The sequence below is a fragment of the Rosa chinensis genome, chromosome 5, assembly GCF_002994745.2.
Source record: "Rosa chinensis cultivar Old Blush chromosome 5, RchiOBHm-V2, whole genome shotgun sequence".
Classification (NCBI taxonomy): Eukaryota; Viridiplantae; Streptophyta; class Magnoliopsida; order Rosales; family Rosaceae; genus Rosa; species Rosa chinensis.
This window is the reverse complement of record NC_037092.1, coordinates 77673161-77694063: the sequence shown is the minus strand read 5'-3', so window position 1 is coordinate 77694063 and position 20903 is coordinate 77673161. Positions and strand designations below refer to the sequence as shown.

General features: G+C 39.6%; 2 protein-coding genes and 1 long non-coding RNA gene across 4 annotated transcripts; 2 read left to right on the top strand and 1 right to left on the bottom strand.

Annotated features, from left to right (window-relative positions):
* Positions 1–2017: 2017 nt before the first annotated feature.
* Positions 2018–5004, top strand: LOC112165738 (U2 small nuclear ribonucleoprotein B''). 2 transcript variants are annotated; one of them, XM_024302363.2, is made up of 5 exons: positions 2018–2176; positions 3018–3190; positions 3647–3740; positions 4337–4419; positions 4531–5004. In XM_024302363.2, the coding sequence occupies exons 1-5, from the start codon at positions 2104–2106 to the stop codon at positions 4807–4809; spliced, it is 702 nt and encodes a 233-aa protein (XP_024158131.1). In that variant the 5' UTR covers positions 2018–2103; the 3' UTR covers positions 4810–5004. The 2 variants fall into 2 exon arrangements, with proteins under 2 accessions (XP_024158131.1, XP_024158130.1); XM_024302362.2 differs by having other exon boundaries at positions 4528–5004.
* Positions 5005–5931: 927 nt separating this feature from the next.
* On the bottom strand, positions 5932–6513 carry LOC112164125. Its single transcript, XM_024300365.1, has one exon. It carries the CDS (start codon positions 6511–6513, stop codon positions 5932–5934), a length of 582 nt encoding a protein of 193 aa, XP_024156133.1.
* Positions 6514–17063: 10550 nt separating this feature from the next.
* Positions 17064–19091, top strand: LOC121053101. Its single transcript, XR_005810779.1, has 3 exons — positions 17064–17089; positions 18365–18398; positions 18593–19091. It is a non-coding gene; the product is annotated as an uncharacterized LOC121053101 (long non-coding RNA).
* The last annotated feature ends 1812 nt before the right edge of the window (positions 19092–20903 follow it).

Here is a 20903-nt window from a genome sequence, read left to right as displayed (position 1 = left end):
CGATTTATTAGAGTTGATCTTGAAAAGACTTGCACTCGTCGACCTCACATGCTTCAAGCTTGTTTCTCCATCTTGGTATGCGACTGCAAAATCTTATATCTCTGCCCCGTTTTACAGACCCTTGCTTCCTCAAACTGTATGCATGGCTCATGCTCCCTGGAGAACCCAAAAATATAAATGCCGGCCGCTTCTTTAGCCTCACAGAGAAAAAGGTTTACACCTTCAAAAACCTGTTTCGAGGCTTTTCTTATTCCGAAACATGTCTGAGTTCGTCACATGGGTGGCTGGTGATGTTTGACTCGACCACGTTCAGAGTCCATCTTCTCAATCCCATCTATAGGGTTAGAATTAAACTCCCATCTCTAGAGTTTGAGCTTCCCGCGCAGGGCTAGCAAAGTTGTACGTGCTCTCTTCGGATCCGTCTCGCAACAACAACTTTTACGTTGTGGTAAGCTATCAAAAACTAGGGCCAAGATCACTAGCATTCCACAAGCATGGTGATGATGGAGACAACACTTGGACCGACTTGGACACTACAGATAAAGATATGGTGAGATTATATTCCACAACAGCCATTTGTTTGCATTATGCTTGGACTCAAACATAATTGAAGTTTGGGACCTTGGGGGAATCTATCCCTTCATAGCCATGGAATTCCAACCTCCAGAGAGGGACGTAGAACATCTTAGTTTTCGGCTTTATTTAGTGGAATCACTGGGTGAGCTTTTGTTTGTGGAGAAATGTATGGTTTCTTGTGTATTCATATATGATTCATAAGTTAAACTTCACTGCCTATGTGTGGGAGAAATTGGAATGTTTGCAAGAGCAGGCTCTAGTTTTGAGCGAATAAGAATCAACATCAATGTCATTATCCACTAGAGATTTCCCGGAACTTGAAACAAACTGCATTTACATAATTACATAGCCAAAAGAGAGAGAGAAGAAATTCTGATGGCCGTGCTGTTTATGAGAAATGTCCGACAGTTGTAGTCTACAACTTGCAAAACAACGGTTTATACCAAGAGGATAAGCCCATATTGCAGTCACCACTTGTTTGGATTGTCCCGTCCGTATGAGGTATAGGGCATATTAGCTCAGGAAGATTATATTACAACTAGAGCTACAATCACCACAATTCTATTTTACGTATGGCGGAAGGGACACATCTCTATTTTGCAACTGTTATTGTATTTTTTTTTTATTATTGGATCTTTCATAATTTGATCTTGGTTCTCAATTGCACAAATTTCGTTTTTCATTGGAATAGTATAGATGCATCTACTAGGCTATGCAGTCTTTAGTTTAAGTCCATTTAGTAATCCTTTATATCGGTTGGTACGGTTAAAAAAAAAAGTTCAAATTTGAAACCAAAAATTATTAAATGTACTCATAGCATCAGTGCGCACTCACACGATACATTTGCAAGTGCATCCAATAGAGAAAACATATATGATGATTTGTTTTGCTAATTCTAACTTTATCAAGAGGTTTTTCTTCGCAGTTATAATTGTTCGTTAGCTATTACGTCTGACGTTCATCATGATAATGAACGGTTAAATAACTTTTCGATCTCACAAATTTATGCGGATATAATCCCCTAACAATCGACAAGACTGTTTTTCAAAAACATTCACACAGCTAGATATGTGCAAGTAGTATTGGCAACGCTTGCAATGTGTACAAATCATTAATTTCTCGTTGTACCGTGTGTATTGACGTATTCACACGAAAATTCGTATAGAAACTATGATTTCACACGGATTCTCATCCGTGTGATGGATACTTTTTTTTTTCTAGTAGTGATCCTTTACTAAATGAATCTTTTTAGCAAGCTTAATTTATTTGACCCGACTGAAAAGAAAAGGAAAAAAAAAGAAGAAGAAGGAGAGAATTTGTAATAAAAAAAGAAAAAGGAGAACTAAACGAAACCCAAGCCCAATACAATAGCAAGAAATGAACCCAAGCCCAAAGTATGTGGGCTAATAATAGGAGGCTTCTCTTAGTATTCCTAGGGCTCGATTGGTCTCCATCTCCCTCTCTTTCTTTCTGAAACTCAAATCAGAAACTCGAAGCTGCTCTCTCTCTCTCTCTCTCTCTGCGACCATGCTTTCAGGGGACATTCCACCAAACCAGACCATATACATTAAGAATCTCAATGAGAAAATCAAAAAAGAAGGTAATTCTCTCTTTCTGTTGCACCCTTTGTTTGGTTACTGAGAAAAAAAACCTGAGAATGCGACTATAACAGAACTAAATGTTGAATCTTTAACTCAATCTAAAGCCAAATTAGTACTAATCGGCTCGACTGAACTGGGTTTCCTTTGTAATTTTGTTTTTGGTTCTCCTTAGCTGAAGTAGAGGTTTAGGGTTTTAGTTTGAATTGGGGCGAATTTTGGGAAATTGGGGTTTAATTGATGCAGAGTAAGAAGGTATGCTAATGAATTTATGCTCGCAAGTATTGGAAGGACCATACTTGGTTGCCAATTGCAGGGATTGATACGGATGCTAGCATTTGGATTTGTGGATTTGAATTGGGGGATTTAGATTTGGCTATCTGGTTTGAACTATTTGCATTAGGGTTTAGGGATTTATAGTGTTGTGAATCGAAATGAAAACATTAGATGTAGGTGTTGTTGTCATTTAGTTCTTTTGTTTCGACTAGTCAACTCAAAAGCAGATTTTATCAACCTTAAAGGAACACTTTCAAGAGTCTCATTAAGCAAATTTACACGAATAGTTTGTTCTTCTGAAGCTCCTGAAACGATCACAACATTAGATTTTTATGTCGGGTTCTGAATGGTTCTGGTTAACTTTGGGTGCCTATTGGATCTTGAAACTTGAGGAAACAACAGTATATAGGTCATGACATTAGAGCTGACAGTTTTTTTTATCTTTAAGAGTCTTGGTATCTTTTTGGACTCGTCTTTCCGGTTGATGGCTTGTTTAACTGCTTTTCTTAGCTTTTGCATAGTTTTGTATGTAAAGTAGGTTATGACAATGTTCTTTTCTCTTTGCAGAATTGAAGAGGTCCCTCTATTGCTTATTCTCTCAGTATGGAAGGATTTTGGATGTTGTTGCCTTGAAGACGCCCAAGCTTCGAGGGCAAGCATGGGTTGCATTTCTTGAAGTGACATCTGCCAGTAATGCTGTGCGCCAGATGCAGAACTTTCCGTTCTATGATAAACCCATGGTGAGTCTGGATATTTGTTAGTTTATTGCGCCTATGTTGGACATGTTTGTTAAAGTCCCAAGCTTTCGTGCCTAACCTTTCTTCTTCCATTAGATCATAGACTCTTATGTTTGTTTGTGTGTATCTGTGTGTATCCATGTCATGTCTCTTTTGGCATAGGCATTACATATAATGAAAGATTAGGTTGTCAAATACCTATTACCTGGTCTCTTAAATAAAACAGTAAAAAATAAAAACAGAAAAAAAAGGGAATAGCATGGACTAGAAGATGTACAGCTGTTGACTGTAAATGTCACAGTGCCTCTGTTTTGACTTTCTGGCATAATGTTGCTTGATTACAGCTTTATACTTTTATGTTTGCTTTGATTGTTCTTTTTTCAATAAAAAAGCTAATTCTGATATTCTATATCCATTGAACTTTTTTATCTAAATATGGGAATTGTTGGTGTCATGCAGAGGATTCAATATGCAAAAACAAAGTCAGATTGCATTGCTAAAGTAGAAGGAAGTTTTGTTCCAAGAGATAAGAAAAGGAAGCAAGAAGAAAGAGGTGACTAAATCTTATTTTGAAATTTTCTATAGTCTTGAAGCTTTTAATAGCATTTCAGATGATTTTAATGCATAGCAATACTAGGGTTAGAATGAATAAATGAATAGTTTAAGAAATGAGAAGGGAAGGACCAGCTTACTTCTTTTTTTTTTTTTTTTGGGGAAGGGGTTATTTGTTAGAGTAAGGGAGACTGACTGTGTATATGCTGTCATTGATCTTGGGAGCACATTGCTTTCACTTGAACCAATAGAGGTTTTGACATATACTTCATGTTAGATGGGGAAATATGGTGTTGGGTAAGTGGATACTGATAGTGATTTTAATAGTTTGAGAGACTATTATCATTTGCTTAAGGCATGACTGAAGAAAAGGCAGTCATTTTGGCTTTGAACTTTGTCAAACTTAATATCTATTTCTGAATCATATATTGTGTTGTTTTTGAATGGTGATTGACCTAGGTTTATAGTCTAAATTTACCACGTGGCCTGCTACTGAACATTCAGATTTGTGGTTTATACTGTAAAAGAAAATGTTTGCTCAAATAGTTTCTTATCTTATATGCAAGTCATAATCTGAAAATAATTCTTTTGGTACAGCTGCTGATAGAAAGCGGCGAACTGAAGAAGGGCCACAATCTGCTCCAGCAAATGGTGGAGCTACTGAAAATGGAGGCAGAACTGTAAGTGTTTCCAATTTATTCATATAAATAACTTGCACTCCAGATGTTGAAAAATGAGTTCTTTTAAGTGTGGTTGATTTAATTAAATTTTGTGTGTTGCAATATCAGCAGACCTCATACCGCAGTGGTAATCCAAATGCAAACGAAACAGCAGCTCCTAACAATATTCTGTTCATAGAGAATTTGCCTCATGAAACCACTAGTGCAATGCTGGAACTGCTCTTCAAACAATACCCAGGGTTTAGGGAAGTTAGAATGATTGATGCAAAGCCAGGCATTGCCTTTGTAGAATTTGAAGACGACGTACAGTCATCCATGGCCATGCAGGCCCTTCAAGGCTTCAAAGTCACCCCACAAAATCCCATGGGCATCAGTTTTGCCAAGAAGTGACCAAAGAACCATTCCTATGTTCCTAACTGAAAATAACTCTTCCTATTTCCTGTTGTGAAGTGTTGTTTAAATTTGTGTTTCATTGCGGATATGTAATAGTTGAAGACTGAAGAGTATTTAGTCATACTGTACTCATGTTGATCTTCATGAAAATGCAGAAGCTATTGATCCTATGTTTGGAACTTCCGATTATCATGGAAATGATGCAAGATGAACACAATTTTCTCAGTCCCTTCCTTACGAGCCATTAACCTCTGAATTAAAAATAGAAAAAAACTATATGCAGTTCATTAAAGCAGAGGAGCATCACACTTAACATTTCAACAGCTAAATCAAAGTATAGCTCGTTTCTCAACCCCATTCTTCCTGAAGTTCATTGAGTAGCTCATTTCTCACAATCATACCTAGACTGACAAGCACAAATCAACAAGAAAAGTAGATCCACATTTGTAATCTTGGAATTGAATTTCTGGCAGGCTGCAGAGAATGTGCGCAGCAATCTAGTACCTTCATACATCACACGTATCTTGATGGAGTTGTGTTTAATCTTCGATGTTGTGTTTTCCGGTGATTTGTTGGCTCGATGGGTACTAATTACTAAGCATTACTTTACTGATTTTACCAACAAGAAGAGATCCAGTGGACAAAGTCAAAAACTAGGTACATGTTTCAAATCAAATCTCAGACTTGCTATGTACAAGAATAATTACAACAGTGAATATATGAGATTAATTATCAGCATTTTCTTCCTCCTCCTTCCTTTACTTATTTTTTTATTTTTTTATTTTAGCTAAAAGATTGTGGATAGGAGAGTGAAAGGCCTCCCTATTGCACCATTGTATCAATCAAAGAAGAAGAATGAAGGAGGGGGACCAAAACCAATACCTCGGAGAAAAAAAAAGCAAGCAACAAACTAACTAAAACGAAATTGAGGCAGATCTCTAATGTCACTATTACAATATGATACTATAAAAGGTGGAGCATAATCCCGCCACACCAAATTAGAACAAGACGTACCATGATTTGCCAAAGCATCAGCAATTTTATTTCCTTCCCGAAAAAAAAATAAGAAGCTCTAAAGATCATATGAGAGATTTGGTATAAGCAATTCAACCAACGAACTCAAAGAGACCAAGGGACAAGAGAAGGTGTACGGATATAATCAAGTACTAGAGATGAATCAACCTCCAACCAAATATGTTTCCAATCTCGAACCCAAGCAAGCTCAATGGCCTTTATGACAGCCATTATCTCCGCTGCAATCGAACTAGGAATCTCAAGATTTGAGGCAAAAGCTCCAAGAAATTGACCTTTATAATCCTGAAAAATTGCACCACAACCACCAACTCCCTCTTCATGTTTCCATGATCCATTAGAATTAATTTTCACCCAACCAAGAGAAGGTGGGAGCCAATTAACTTCAACTACTCTAGGAGGCCGACATGGGGCTCCAAAACACTTCAATATTCGTAGCTCTTGAACAGTACTATGCATGGGACTCGTTGTAAGATGACTAGTTGCTCTTATATGCCCAGATATAAGCCTACAAACAGCTTGAACTGAGAAGCAACGACCATCAAATCTGGTTTTGTTCCTCACATGCCAGACAGACCACAAAATGGAGGTGAAGCAAATAAGCCATAATTCCTTTAATTCTCCTCCTCCCCTCTCAAACGTCTCCCTTACTTTCTTCTTTTCACTCATCACTTCATTCCATTTCAGTGATTTCACAATTCACATCAGTTGTGTAGGCACTAGAACAGTTGATATGGTAGCCACACCAAAGAGATGAGCACAGTGAGCTCCGTGATAGAATTTGATATATCAGGAAGCGACCAAGACAACATTCTTAGAATCTTAGAAGCCTATTTCACCACCACCAAATCATGTTTCTGTTACGCTATGATCTCTATTCTTACCTATATATGAACCACAAGAAGAGCTAGTGTCTACCAACTGTTTTAAGTTTACCAAGTAGGGGTTTAGTAGCTATTGGCCATCGTAACAGATCGAGAAGCAGATTCAGGTACAAATTAATGTACAATAATGCATTGTAATGAAATAAAGGGAATCTAATTCATAGAACTAAAAGAACAACGAAGTTCTTTCTATACTTATTATTCAAGAAGAACTACATAGAGAATTCAACATAACAACTATATCCGCCCATGCCACGGTGTGCAATCATACTCCCTTCGTACGTTGTTAAAATAACAATATCCATCCCGCCTTATCTTCCACAAACAAATTCCATATTTACAGACGATGTCTATGATTGAACTCCTTTGGTTGTATGCAACCAAGTTGTGAACTACACCATCGCATTCGGCATCACACTCCAATATGGTATTCCTCCGAAGTATGCTTAGTGAAAAAACAAAGTCAAAGTATGATCCATAGGGAATCACTAGACCACCAAAATCGTGCTTCTGTGTTTTACAATGAATGTTGAGATCGATGGGAGCTCCACCAGATAGATCACTAGTGATGTTAACATGCATTTTTGCATTAGTAGCAGCATCACAAATAGTTAGGAACAGGGTAAGCAAGATTGACAGTATATCATTTCTTGCAAACAAGCTCATGATTGTTTTTAGGAGGGCTAAGGGCATGTATAGCAGATTCCTTATCATATATTGTCTCAATTTTTATAGTGCCTGATTTGTGACATTTAATTGTGTCTGATTTCACTTTTAGCAAATTAGAGATCTCTATATCAATAAGATCAAGCAATGTAGATTACACTTTCAGTGGCCATAAACCACAAGTTCCCAACTCCATATGTTTGGAACTTCCGATTATAATAGAAATGATGTAAGATGTGTTAAAATTTTATGGTATTTCAAAATACTTGTTAGTATTCCAATCCAACTGAATTCATCTGTTTCTTTCAGGCTGGAATTCAAATGATTATTCATATATTGATTGCCATAGATTTTCAGTTACATGAGTTAATGGCAATAGTGGTCTGTTACATGATCATTTGAATTCAATCATGCATTCATGTTCAATTGGACCATTCAAGTGGAATTCAAATCCATATTCAAAACTCAACAGGTCTGTTACTCTCCTTAATTGCATGAATTGGTCCTATATTGTGTTTGCATGTGTTGGGGTGTTTGAATAGTGTCAGTTACAAAGCTTAATTGTTCCATAATTAATTTCCTCTCATGCACTACTATTTATACCCTCCCTGACGAGCTCATCTACATATGAAAAAACTCAACATAGCTATCTCAATATCATGTCTTTGTGAGTCTCTTTTCTCTGTTCTTTGTTCCACCAAAGAAAGTTTCAAAGCTGTTCTACCAATCCAAGTATTGTGAGTGTACACATACGAGGATCAAGGTTGTTGTATCCTGGAGGGTAGGGCGCCTTAACCTGATACACCAAGACTTAGTCTTCGAGGGGCGGATCTACTCTTAAGGGCAGTGACTACACGCCTCAACCTAATAAGTTCTCATTCATTTGAAGCATCATCCATTTTTTCCAACAAGATGAACACAATTGTCTCTCTGATATTCTCCACTCCCTTCCACATAAGGCCATAAGCCTCTGAATTAAAAATCAAAAAACTATATGCAGTTCATTCAAGCGGAGGTACATCATGCTCTATCATTTCAACAGCTAAATCCAAATATAGCTCGTTTCTCAACCCCATCTCTTCCTAAAGTTCACTGAGCAGCTCATTTCTCACAAATCATACCTAGACTGACAAGCAGAAACAAGAAATGTAGATCCACATTTGTGACCTTGGAATTGAATTTCTGGCAGGCTGCACACAATGTGTGCTCCAATCCATATATCACACATATCTTGATGGAGTTGTGTACTAAAGATCACTTTACTGATTTTACCAACAAGAGGAGATCCAGTGGACAAAGTCTAAAACTAAGTAGATGGTTCAAAGGAAAGTTGGGCTTTATCTCAGACTTACTATATATGTACATGGAAGAATAATTACAACAGTGAATGAATGGGATGTTGTAGGGAATCAGAAATTGAGAGATAATCGCTGCATAGAGTTAGAAGCATACAAGGAAAGATAATCTCTAGATTATTCTAATTGAACCCTATTACCACTAGGTCAAGTAACCTAGAGTTTGGATTAAACACAAATAGAGATATCCTTAAACACTCCCCCTTGTGTTGTCCAAACGCGGTGCTTCTCTCGTTGCCTCGTTAAAAACCTTGCCGAGTAACAAAAACCCAGTGGGATAAAAATAACCTCGGTCGAAGGGGAAAAAGAGCACAACACACCCTTTAAGTTTCGAGGTGAACATGTAGACATCTCCCCCTGATGTCTGCGCCTCCCCCTGATGACTACGATCATGGGAGTTCAGATAATTTCCGCAAGCCAATTCTTGCCACATGTTTCTCGATCGTGGATTTGGGCAATGACTTAGTAAACAAGTCTGCCTCACTGTCCTCAGATTGAACCTAGTTCACTTTGATCTCGAGGAGAGTCTGTTGTTGCTGATTATGCTTGGTGTTATCGCTTTTGATGTAGCCTTGCCTCATTTGTTCAAAACAAGCAGCATTATCCTAAATGCTCGTAGGCTCATCTGTGGTAGACTTCAAACCATAATTGTTCGAACATGCGTAATTATGGATCCAATCCATATACATTCACAAACCACTTCGTGAAGAGCAATGATCTCTGCATTGTTCGAAGATATAGCGACTAGGGTCTATTTTGTAGACCTCCAAGATGTCACGGTCTTTTCCCATGGTGAACACTTGACCGGATTGAGAATGACCTTTGTGTGGGTCAGAGAGATACCCAACATCAGCAAAACCTTCCAAAACACATGTCGTTTTGGGATGGGGATAGTGGACGCAGTCCAGTGTTGGCGGCGTACCTGGTGTGTGATGGATCCGAATCCATCATCTCTTTGTAGGGATAGAACAAGCCCATATCAATTATACATCTCAAATATCGAAAGATATCTTTTACACCAATCCAATGGCGTCGCGTTGGCACATAGCTATATCTAGCTAACAAGTTCACAACATATGAGATGTCAGGTCTTGTGCATTGGGATAAGTACAATAATGCGCCTATTGTACTAAGTAAAGCATTTCTGCCTCCAGCACATCTTCGTCATCATCCTTTCGACGAAGAGGATCCTTTTCAGGATCAAGACTATGGACGATCATGGGGGTGCTTGAAGGCTTGACCTTGTCAAAATGCCTAAGCATCTATCGACACGATGCTCAAGTTCTAAACCTAGACATAATCGTGTTCTCCCAAAATCCTCCATCTCAAACTTGGATTTCAAGTGTTCAGCGGTTTCCCTTAACTCTTTAAGAGCTTCTAATGAAGATCATGTCCAACATGAACCGCGATAGAATCCGAAACTTGTTATAGAAACGCGTGGGCATATCCCTTCCCAATCAAGTAGTCACGTTAGTGAGCGTTTCAATCTTATTATAAACGCGCTCCGTGGTCTAGAGCCTCTTGACTTTGGTAAATGAAGTTCACCATGAACCTTCATGTATATTCGGTATCTAGATCCCCATAGAGATACGTAGTGACCACATTTGTAAGCTGCATGTTTAGTTATTCGGAAACTACCAAACTGACAAGGTAGTGGAGTGCAATGACATCCATTACGAGAGAATATGTCTCATCGTAGTCGATTCCAGGGCGTTTTGTGAGAAGCCTTGCGCCATAAGGCGAGATTGCCTTCTCTTTTTCTCATCACGCTTTCTAACGAAGACCCATTAGTCAATAGGTTTTATGTCAGGAGGTGTTGGCATTGCTGGCTCAGAAAACCTTCCTCTTCGTTAGAGAATCCATCTTAACCTGGATCGCATCTTTCCATTTAGGCCAAATCTCTCTACGTTGGCATTCATTCATCAACGGAGCGTGGTTCGACGTCATTGGACTCAACAAACTCATGCGCAACGAAATGCGCAACTGCATCATCAATCATGATGGAGTTTCTACCCAACGTCTCATGTACACTAGTGTAAGTTTCATAGAGCTCTATATTCTCAGGAATAGGTTCTGACGTTGAGGCGTCCCCCAACTCTAACCATAACCCGGAAGATACTCATGAGACGGATTTTGAGTGTCGATGATCAAAGCATTGGAATGTGCCAAAGTATCCTTCGAACTCACGGGCCTCCCACGCATCCTAGCTGGGGCCATGGCCTATAATGCCAGAGTGCCACTCTCTTTGGCATTGGTGCCATGCCTACCTCCGTGTAGGGTGGCGCTACGTCCTCTCGTAGGGACGTCCTTCCTTGCAGGCATGTTTGCAGCATATTTGTGTGATCTCGTCACTTTAATAGGGATCAAGATGAGACATAGTGGGGACAGACCACGACCATTCCTGTCGTTCCTGTTGAACATCTGTGTTCTTATCTCCCCCGAACGACGGGAAGACTGTTTCATCAAAGTGACATCCGCAAATCTAGTGGTAAGGAGATCGCCTTGCAAGGGCATTAAGTGGCGGACGATTGTTGGAGTCTCAAATCCAACTGAGTTGCCCATTCATCTGTAAGGACCTATCATAGTGCGTTGTGGCGGCCCAATGGGCACATAAATGGCTCACTCAAATGTGCGTAAGTACAAAATACTTGTACCCAGTCACTAGCTGTAACGCAGGGGTACAGTGAGTGGTGGTAGGTCGTAGACGAATTAGCATACCTGCATGCGATATTGCATCACCTCAAGCGGATATAAGGAGAGTGGTGCGCATTACCAATGTCCAGACTATCATCGTAGTCATTTCCGCGAGACCAATTGGGTGTGTACATGGGAATATGATGTCCAACATCAGTCCCAATGCAATAACCATCGAAAGTCTTCGATGTAAACTCTCCAGCATAGTCAAATCCAAGTGACTGAATATGATGATATGGGGAGTGAGCCCGTTGTCATATGATATGTGCTAGGAGTGTAGCATAAGCAGCATTACAAGTGGACAATGGCACGACACGTGACCAGCGTGTTTACGTGTTAACCAACATCATGAGATATTTAAACGTCCGCAAGTTGGTTGAATCAGTCCATAGAATCCCCATGGATTTGATGTAAGAACAGAATGAGTATTTTCATATCCTTTGCGTAGGACGGTCTCAGTCCTAATTTCCCGAAGGAACTGGCTTTGCAAAATGAGCGAGAGGCCTTAGAAGCGACCAATGAGGATTTTGGTTGGGCCTGAGCGTCTGTAGCGCTATTAGAAGCAAAATGTGTGACTACATCTCCCATCATGGCGTTGGAGCCATGGAAATTAGCATGTATGGCGTCATGGCCACAAGGAGGAACAACCATAGCGTTATGCTCATGGTTGGCGCCTTTTATGGCGTCATCTGATTCTTGCTTCGTTTTGCTCAAAAGGATGGATGTCCGAGTGAAGTCTTTAGTAGATGGATCATCATATCATGACCAGGATGACCTATCCTATCGTGACAAAGCCAATATATGTCTAAATCCAAGAGATCTTCTCTCATAACTTTATTGGATTTAATAGCTCGAATAGTGACATAGAGTCCACTAGAGAGACACATAAACTTCTCTAAGATGCGCCTTTGTTCGCAATCGTTAGAGGTATTTGCAAAGGAACTCATCTCCATTCTCTACATGTGTTTTCGCATGGAATCCATTGGCTATTCATAGGGCAATTTTCCCTAAGAGCGTAGAGAGTTTCTGTGACAGTAATTAAGGTGCTATTTGGCAAGTGGAACTTGGGCTATTCCATGTCCTTGAATTAATATTGATGGCCCAGCCATCGTAGTCACAAAGTAATATGCTCATAATCAAAATTGAGTCATAATGAAAAGAACTCGAAATTTTATTCATAAGCCAACGAAGTACATCATTGTTTATTTGATCAAAGAAAATCTAATCCAATAAACTAGTTAATGCAAAACAATGGTAGTCGTCTAACTCCTTTCGCTATTTCCAATGTAAATGTGACCAGGTGGGTAGAGAGATGTCGGTGGAGCAAAGCTCGCTTAAGTACCACTTATCTCAAAACCTTCCTAGACATCACACTTACATTGAGTATGCCTACTTTGAAGAAAGACTAATATCATTGGCATCTACTACAAAAGTAATATGGCAATCGCCTACATCTCTTGGAAAATAAAAAGACTTAATCAAAATCGCCAGTCTCTGGGTCTTGATCCTTGTAGTCTTCCACCCTTAGATTGAGATCGCCATCTTGATCTTCTTGTTCCATGTAATTTGCTTCCCTTGCTTCACGATACGTCTTGTATGCGTTTGCAACATTCTGGGGTGCTGTACATGCTTTGGCCCAATGTTCAGTTGATCCACATCGAAAACAAACATCATTATGGTCAGGCTCCCTTGATCGAGGCGCCATTGGGGCGCGATTTGGACAACCTATGCTCTTGGTGGCGTTACCACCATGGTCGGAGGCTCCGCCTCTCTCTCTCTTCACACGTTGACCTCCACGGTTCCGTGCACTCTTCTCTTGGCAATTTCCTTCCTCTTTAGGGCGAACGTATGGACCAGAATGTCCAGAATTGTCCCTACTCTTAGGGTTTCGCTCTTTGCGTCCTCCATTGGGGGCGCGACTATAGTTAGACTCCGGAATAGACTTAGTTCCCACGGGTCTAGCATTATAGTTCTTCACAAAAATATTGTCGTGCTTTTCAACTACGTTCATGGCACTAATGAGCTCATGAAACCTTGTGATACTCCTGCATTTACATCAATCCGATAATTCTTTGAAATCATCAGTGCAGAGACGGGGAAGGTAGAGAGACTCTTCTCGATCAACATCGTATCAGTTATGGCTTGGCCACAAAACTCCATCAGAGACTTGATACGAAGAGCTTTCGAGTTATAATCAAGCACAGACTTGAAATCACAAAAGCAGAGTCTATGCCATCGCACTTCTAAATCAGGAAGCAGGGAGTCACGAACGTTGCCAAATCGCTGCTCAAGTTCTACCCATAGCTTTCTTTGGTCTTCCTTATTGAGGTATTCATTTTGGAGCGCGTCATTCATGTGCCTTGTCATGAGAATTATGGCTTTAGCTTGTTTTGCTTCAAAAGCAGTAGCTTGCTCAATGGAGAGCACGTTCTGACTAGGCTCTTGGATGGCTCCCAGAAGTCCATCAGCCTTAAGATGTTGGCGCACATCTCGGACCCACCTATGGTATCCTGCGCCAGTTGTCTCTAGTGGAACGAAGTTAAACTTGTTCAGGTTACTCATCCTGAAAAACAACACAAGATTAGGGTTAGTTTCGGAGCAAAAAAGGCTACCACGAAAAACTATTAAATTTCTGAGCGTAGTCGCTTCTAAGAAATTAGGAATTTTCTGAGTGTAGTCGCTTCCGAGAAAATCCGATTCCAAGAGGGGTTTTGGATTAGATCGAAACAACGACGTATGTGGTCCATCGTTTTCTTCTCAACAAACTCTAAGTTTGGAGGACTCTACAAGCTCCAAGCTTGGAGTGAGCACGAACCCTCACAGTTCCGCTATTGGTCTCCCCTATGAAGAAGAAAGGGGGTAGGAGAAGGGATAATGGAAGTCCCCGAGAAAAGAAGAAGAAATTGAAAAACTTCAAAAACGGGAACTTTTAGAAAAGTTTACCTTGAAAAATTGCCTGAAATCTTGACCGGAAAAGTTGGCCGGAAAAGTGTTGACCGGCGTTGACCGGTATTGACTGACCATTGACAGGGGATGCTGACGTGGAGTCCGGTTGCTGACGTGGCAGATCGGTTGCTGACGCGGCAGGGCTGACTGGACTCCTGCGTGGACGCTGACGTGGTAGGGAACTTGGCTGCTTGGCTGGTGCACGTGGGCTCCGCTGGGGCCTGCTGCACGTGGGCTCGATTGTGGGTTCTTCCCTTTTTTTTTTTCTTTCTCTCTGTCAGTTCAGGTCAGCGGACGCCGGTGGCCGATTCGGTTGAATTTAGGCCGGTTCCAGTGGAGATTTTTCAGGTTTCGGATTCTGGGGACGAGGTGCAGCTACTGACAAAAGGTGGTAGTGAAGGGTGGACGGGAAGATGGCGAACCACACAAGAGATCTTCGGATTCTTCTTGGGAGGCCGATTTGAACACTTCCGGTGGCCGGTTCAGGTTGATTCCAGCCGGTTTTGGGGGTGGTGCCGCCGGTTCTGGGTTCCTGGGATTGAGAGCTTCAAGGTAGGCGGCGGTGGTTTCTGAGATTTGAAGGTTACGAATTTAGAGTTTCAGGGTTAGAGCTCGTGCTGATAACGTGTTGTAGGGAATCAGAAATTGAGAGATAATCGCTGCATATATTCATTGATAATAGGGGCCTCTTTATATAGAGGATTACAATGCATAGAGTTAGAAGCATACAAGGAAATATAATCTCTAGATTCTTCTAATTGAACCCTATTACCACTAGGTCAAGTAACCTAGAGTTTGGATTAAACACAAATAGAGATATCCTTAAACTTGGGATTAATTATCTGCTTTTCTTCCTCATCCTTCCTTCTCAAACGTCTCCCTTAGTTTCTTCTTCTTTTCACTCATCACTTCATTCCATTTCACGTCAGTTGTGTAAGAGCTAGAACAGCTGATTTGGTAGCCTCACCCAAGAGATAAGCAGTGAGCTCCGAGATAGAATGTTGTTAAACAACAACAAGCGTGGTCCGTGGCCCACCATTGTATTGATACTGACTTAAATTAACTACACGTTAAGTGTTGGGTTTTAATCACAAAAGACCTCGGTACAATTGGATGTGATCCACCCACTTATAGATTATATTTTATTTGTCACTTTTCTAATGTAAGAAATCAATTAACAATCCAATACCAACATTGGAAAGGAGAGTGAAATTCACTTCCAATTTTACAATTCACACTCCCAATTTTACAATCCACACTCCATGTTTCTTTTTTTAGTAAGTTAAATTTTTGTCTTAGTAACTTAGTTTTGTCTTTTTATAATTCAAAACAAAAAAAATGTAGATTGTAAAATGGGGAGTATGCATTTCACTCCCCCATTGGAAATTGGGACGCAAGTCTCATATCGGCAACTTGGTCAATAAAACAATCCAAGGCACATATCGGACACTTAGTAATCTAATTGCAATTTTCCGATGGCAAAATAAGGAACCCAAATTTGGCCCATAATGCAATTGGAGAGGGATCCGCTCTGATTCCATGTTACAGAGCGACAAGCGTGATCCACCATTCTACCAATATTGTCCCAATTCAACCAACCGTTAGGTGGTGAGATTTAATCACAAAAGACCTTAGTACAATCAGCTTGTTTGCAAGAAATGTATTATTGTCAATTGCCTCACTTTTTATAGTCGCCTCATTTAATTGTGTATGATTTCACTTTTAGTAAACTAGAGATATTTATATCAATAAGATCAAGCAATGTAGATTACACTTTTAAGGTCACTCTATTTAACTCGAAGGGTACCTTTCCAAAAGTAAGCGTAACCACTTGAATTTCCATGCTTGTACATGATTAAATCAATTAAGAACAAGTTCACCCGTTGAGTCACTGGGTCACCTACTATTAACTGTTTTTTAGTGTATATTTTCATTCTCTGGGTCACGAAATACACTGTGCCCGTGACCCAGGGCACGAAATACACTGTGCAGGTCACCATGGTGACCCAGAACACTGTACAGAGTGACCCGAGGCACGAAATACACTGTGCTCGTGACCTAAAGGGTGAAATTAACACTAAAATCAGTAAATAGTGGGTGACCTGATGACCCAACGGGTGAATTTGCTCTAAGTTCTAAACCTGTTACATCTGTAGGATTCGCAAAGGAGAGTAAATTTTTCTATTTCTTACTCAATTGATTTATGACCATCCATCTCAACAGTGATCCTCTTATCACCTTCTTTGATCTTCCCGAGCTTTACAAAACATCACCATATGTTCATTGAATTTCGGAGCTTCGCAAAACATTCTTCTATTGCCTTGCTCAGTTCAGGAAAATCAAGGAACTGACTGACACTGTTCTTCTTGTTTGGTCAAGACAAAACTCACACCCTTGACCAATATCCATTTTCTCTGCACAAATGAGAAATTTCAACCCAGAATGTCTCTCTAATGCCCAGGAAATAAAATGCTCTGCCCTCAAACAAAAGAAGAAAAACAGGGGGATGGAAGAAATCGATCACACTCAAAGGTCAAAGGCAAGCTTGCGTTGGAGAAGAACTATCATCTTATCATTCTTATGGACTTTTGTTTACCTGCAATTGAATCTTTTGCGTGTGAAATCTCTTCTCTCTTAAAAGAGTATTAATTGAAGTGACGAAAGAGGGAGGTAGTGTCTGACTCGTCTGACGTGAAGAATGTATGTGAAAGCTTAAATGATATGGGTGCTTATATCACCAAATCCTGTATTTTAAATTCAATAAAATAAAATAAATAAATGATACGATGACCTTTAAAGAATCAGAAAGGGTGAATAAATTGTTAAATTGTTTCTCCTCTCATCTTGTACATTTTCTCTTCATATTGTTCATAATTTCATAAACAGATATTTTGCACTTTAAGGTTCATGATCTATACTGCTATTTTGTGTATTGGCTGAAATGAGACGACTGAATAAAGCGAAAACTTGGTAAAAGAAGAAAATCTGTTCATAACATGGTCAAAAATTGTCCACCACCCCCTTCATCAGTTCCCCTTTCAAATCAAGCCCCATTATTGATGTCAATGAATTTGTAGATAATTTTCCTAACTAATCAAGTAATCATGACACAAGCACAAATCTACAACAATTGTAGATAATTATATATATATATATATATATATATATATATATATATACGGACGCGTTCTAAAGAGGACGTCCGCACTTTCGTTAAAGTGCGGATGGCGCTGCTGCAGCTCGGTTCGGGGTGCGACGGAGCAGCGGAGCTTGCCGGACGGACGCCACGGGTCAGACGGATGGGTCTGCAGTCGGTGGAGTCGCCGGCGACGTGGTTGCAGCCTTGCCCATAAACCTGCAGTTGCAGGTGAGCTCGCTGCCCAGAAACCTGCAACTCCGACCTCCTCCGACCTCGAACGCTGCCCAGAACCGTCCGCCAAGCCCCGAGCCGCCGTCGCAGCCTGGAACGCCGCCGCTGCGTCGCCGTCCGCACTTTAGCCAAGTGCGGACGTCCGCTTCAGAACCCGCCCCTATATATATATATATATATATATATATATATGTCTTTTGCATTTGAATTTCTTGCAGCTTACCAAACAATTAGTAAAATTTATAGATGTTCAAGCAGGGTAATCTTTGATGTTGTGCCTTTGAGTGACAAAAGAGATTGGTACTAATTAATCCCATTTTCTGACTATATCAACAAAAGCAGATTCAGGGGACAAAAGACATATCTACATGATTACGGGGAAATTTTGGGTCCTTTTAGGGGTTGCAACACCATTTTTTTCTTCTTAATTATCATGTATCTTTGTTCTTCTTAAAGTAGGCTGATCCAATTGGGATCTCATACATTATCAATCTTCGATCATCCGAATTGGAGAACTGATTCTCAAGTTCATCAAAATGTGATGACAAAGGTTTATCCACAGAACTCCTAACATGACACCAAATCTGATCAATTCGGTGCAGCAGCTGTACGTGCCAAGCCACTCGATCCATCAAACATGTAAGCAAGTTTTTTCCTCAAAAATATTGGGTACATCTCAAAAAATCGGTGAGTTTCTTCTGGAAGAAATACGGGTCACTACATGATCTATTCCAACTACATTCTGGTCAATACATGAACAAAATCAAAAGCAAAAGACAACAAAATGATACAAACGTTAATCAGAACCAAAGCTGCTTGTTTCTAAAATCCAGACGGTTGATGTTGAAAATTAAAAACACTTGTGCGTGCTTCAACTCCGTGGTACTTCGGATGTTGATGATGTTGAGGAACTCGAATAAATCAAAAGCATAACTCCAAACATAATTGGAAATGGACCTGACTTATAGGAGACTCAAGAAGGAGGATCCCGCCAGGGGTTCAACGATGGCTTCAACAATATTCTTTGATCTTTTCTGAGGATCTGACTCCGAGCAACATCAAGAACATAGTTTTGACAGAGATCCTCCAATCACTTTCTTTGACCTTCCCGAACTTTGCAGAACATCACCATAAATTCATTGATTTTCCGAGCTTTGCGCGCATTGGCACATTGTTCTACTGCCTTGCCAAGCTTGGGAAAATCAAGTAAACGAACACAATGTTCTTCTCGGAGGCTTCTTGTTTGGTCAACACAAAACTCAAACTCCTCACCAACAACATCCATTTCTTTTGAACTTGCCAGGAGACAGAACACTCTTCCTTCAACAAAAACCAAAAACAGGGGATTGAAGAAAACTGAGATTAATGGAATACTGAAAAAGAAGCCATAAACTAACACTGGAGCTTGTGTTCGAGGGCTATCATTTTATACATTACTCAGTGTCTCAGTATCATTCACTTGGTTAAATTGACTTTTGAAGAAATAGACAATATGTCACTTAATGATCGATCTGCTCGAAAATGAAAGAAAATGAGAAACTAAGAGCTGAAATGAAAATGAATGGAGAGTCGGAAACGGATTCGTTCTCATAAAGAGCTGGATGGAGTTATCTATGACAGATTGAAGGAATTCACTCCTCCCAAACGGGTTTGGAGAAGTGATTATCACAGATATATATTTTCGGAGCATTTAATAACCTTCTTTGATTTTCCCAAGCTTTGCAAAACATCACCGAAAGTTCATTGATTTTCCGAGCTTTGCATTGGCATAATCTTCTAGTGCATTGCAAAGCTCGGGAAAATCAAAGAACCGAAGACAATGTTCTTCTTCGAGACTACTTTTTTGGTCGAGACAAAACTCACACTGCTTACAAATATGCATCTTTTCTGATCTACTGAGACATATCAAACCCAAAAACCAGGAAAAAGCTGAAACACTCTTTCATTCCACAAAAATGAAAAACGGGGGACTAAAAATCAAGAGGCACTTGCCTAAAACTGTGGTCTCAAAGCCTGTGCTCGAGGATTATCAATTTATAGTCTTGCTTGCTTGCCCGAACATATATAATATCTGATCTGCTGCAGAGACTCTGTCCAAAAATCTTTTGCGTGTGAAATTTCTGGGTCATAATTTTTGGAAGCACAGACTGTATAGTCTGACTCCTTTGAGTGTCTCGGAAGTCGGAAGTAAAAGGTCAAAGTGACCACAGTTTGAACTTTGAAGCAACATTGATTACAAAGTTACAAATAACTGGTCCTATATTCAGAGTTTCTGACCAAAAAATAATTGGTCCCATACCCAAATCTTTTTGGTCGATGATTCAAATCTCCAAACTGTAATGTTCTTCCAAATAGTGAGCTTTGATTTTCTAACATCAGATTACACATTTATAAAAACAGAAACAGATTCAGTGGAAGTACTGGACTTCATTGTGCAACATAATTACAAGGGTGCAAACTTTTAATAATTTGCTTATAATGAACTAATCATTTGTCTATCTAAAAAAAACCATCTGTATTGCTAATGTTGTCTCAGGAACTCTGTAGGTAGCTCATTATCTTGATTAATTGATTGTTTTGGACGCAGCTTAATCATATTGGTTGAATCATCCTGCACACTGAGGCATTTCCATTTATACTACTCAAAATTGATATCAATGGTGAAAACAGCAGAACACTACGGACATATGGTTAGATTATATTAAATATACTCTTAGGTTATTAATAAAAATATTAATTATAAATATCAAGGGTTGAGATCATCTTATAAGTGTTGGGTCATTTGCACCGTCGGTGCATAGAATAATTTCCACAAACATAAAATACAGAGGCTGAGGCATTTCATCATCGGTTTTATGTTCCCCCGGTTGTATGTTTTGATTGAAAATAATAAAGGCGTAAAGATGAGCCTCTCATTGAGTTCCAAACTTCAAAAAAAAAAAAAAAACATATATATGTTGAAAGATATTCGATTTATGTGTGCCTTACCATACTAGGATTACTTTCTATAGTTGTAAACTTGTTATAGGAGAGAATGTTCTAGATTCCTAGTTCTAATTAGAATAGGATTCCTTGTACTCAAAGATTATGTACTTGTATCCTCTATATATATAGGCTTCTATTATCAATAAAAGTTACAACTAT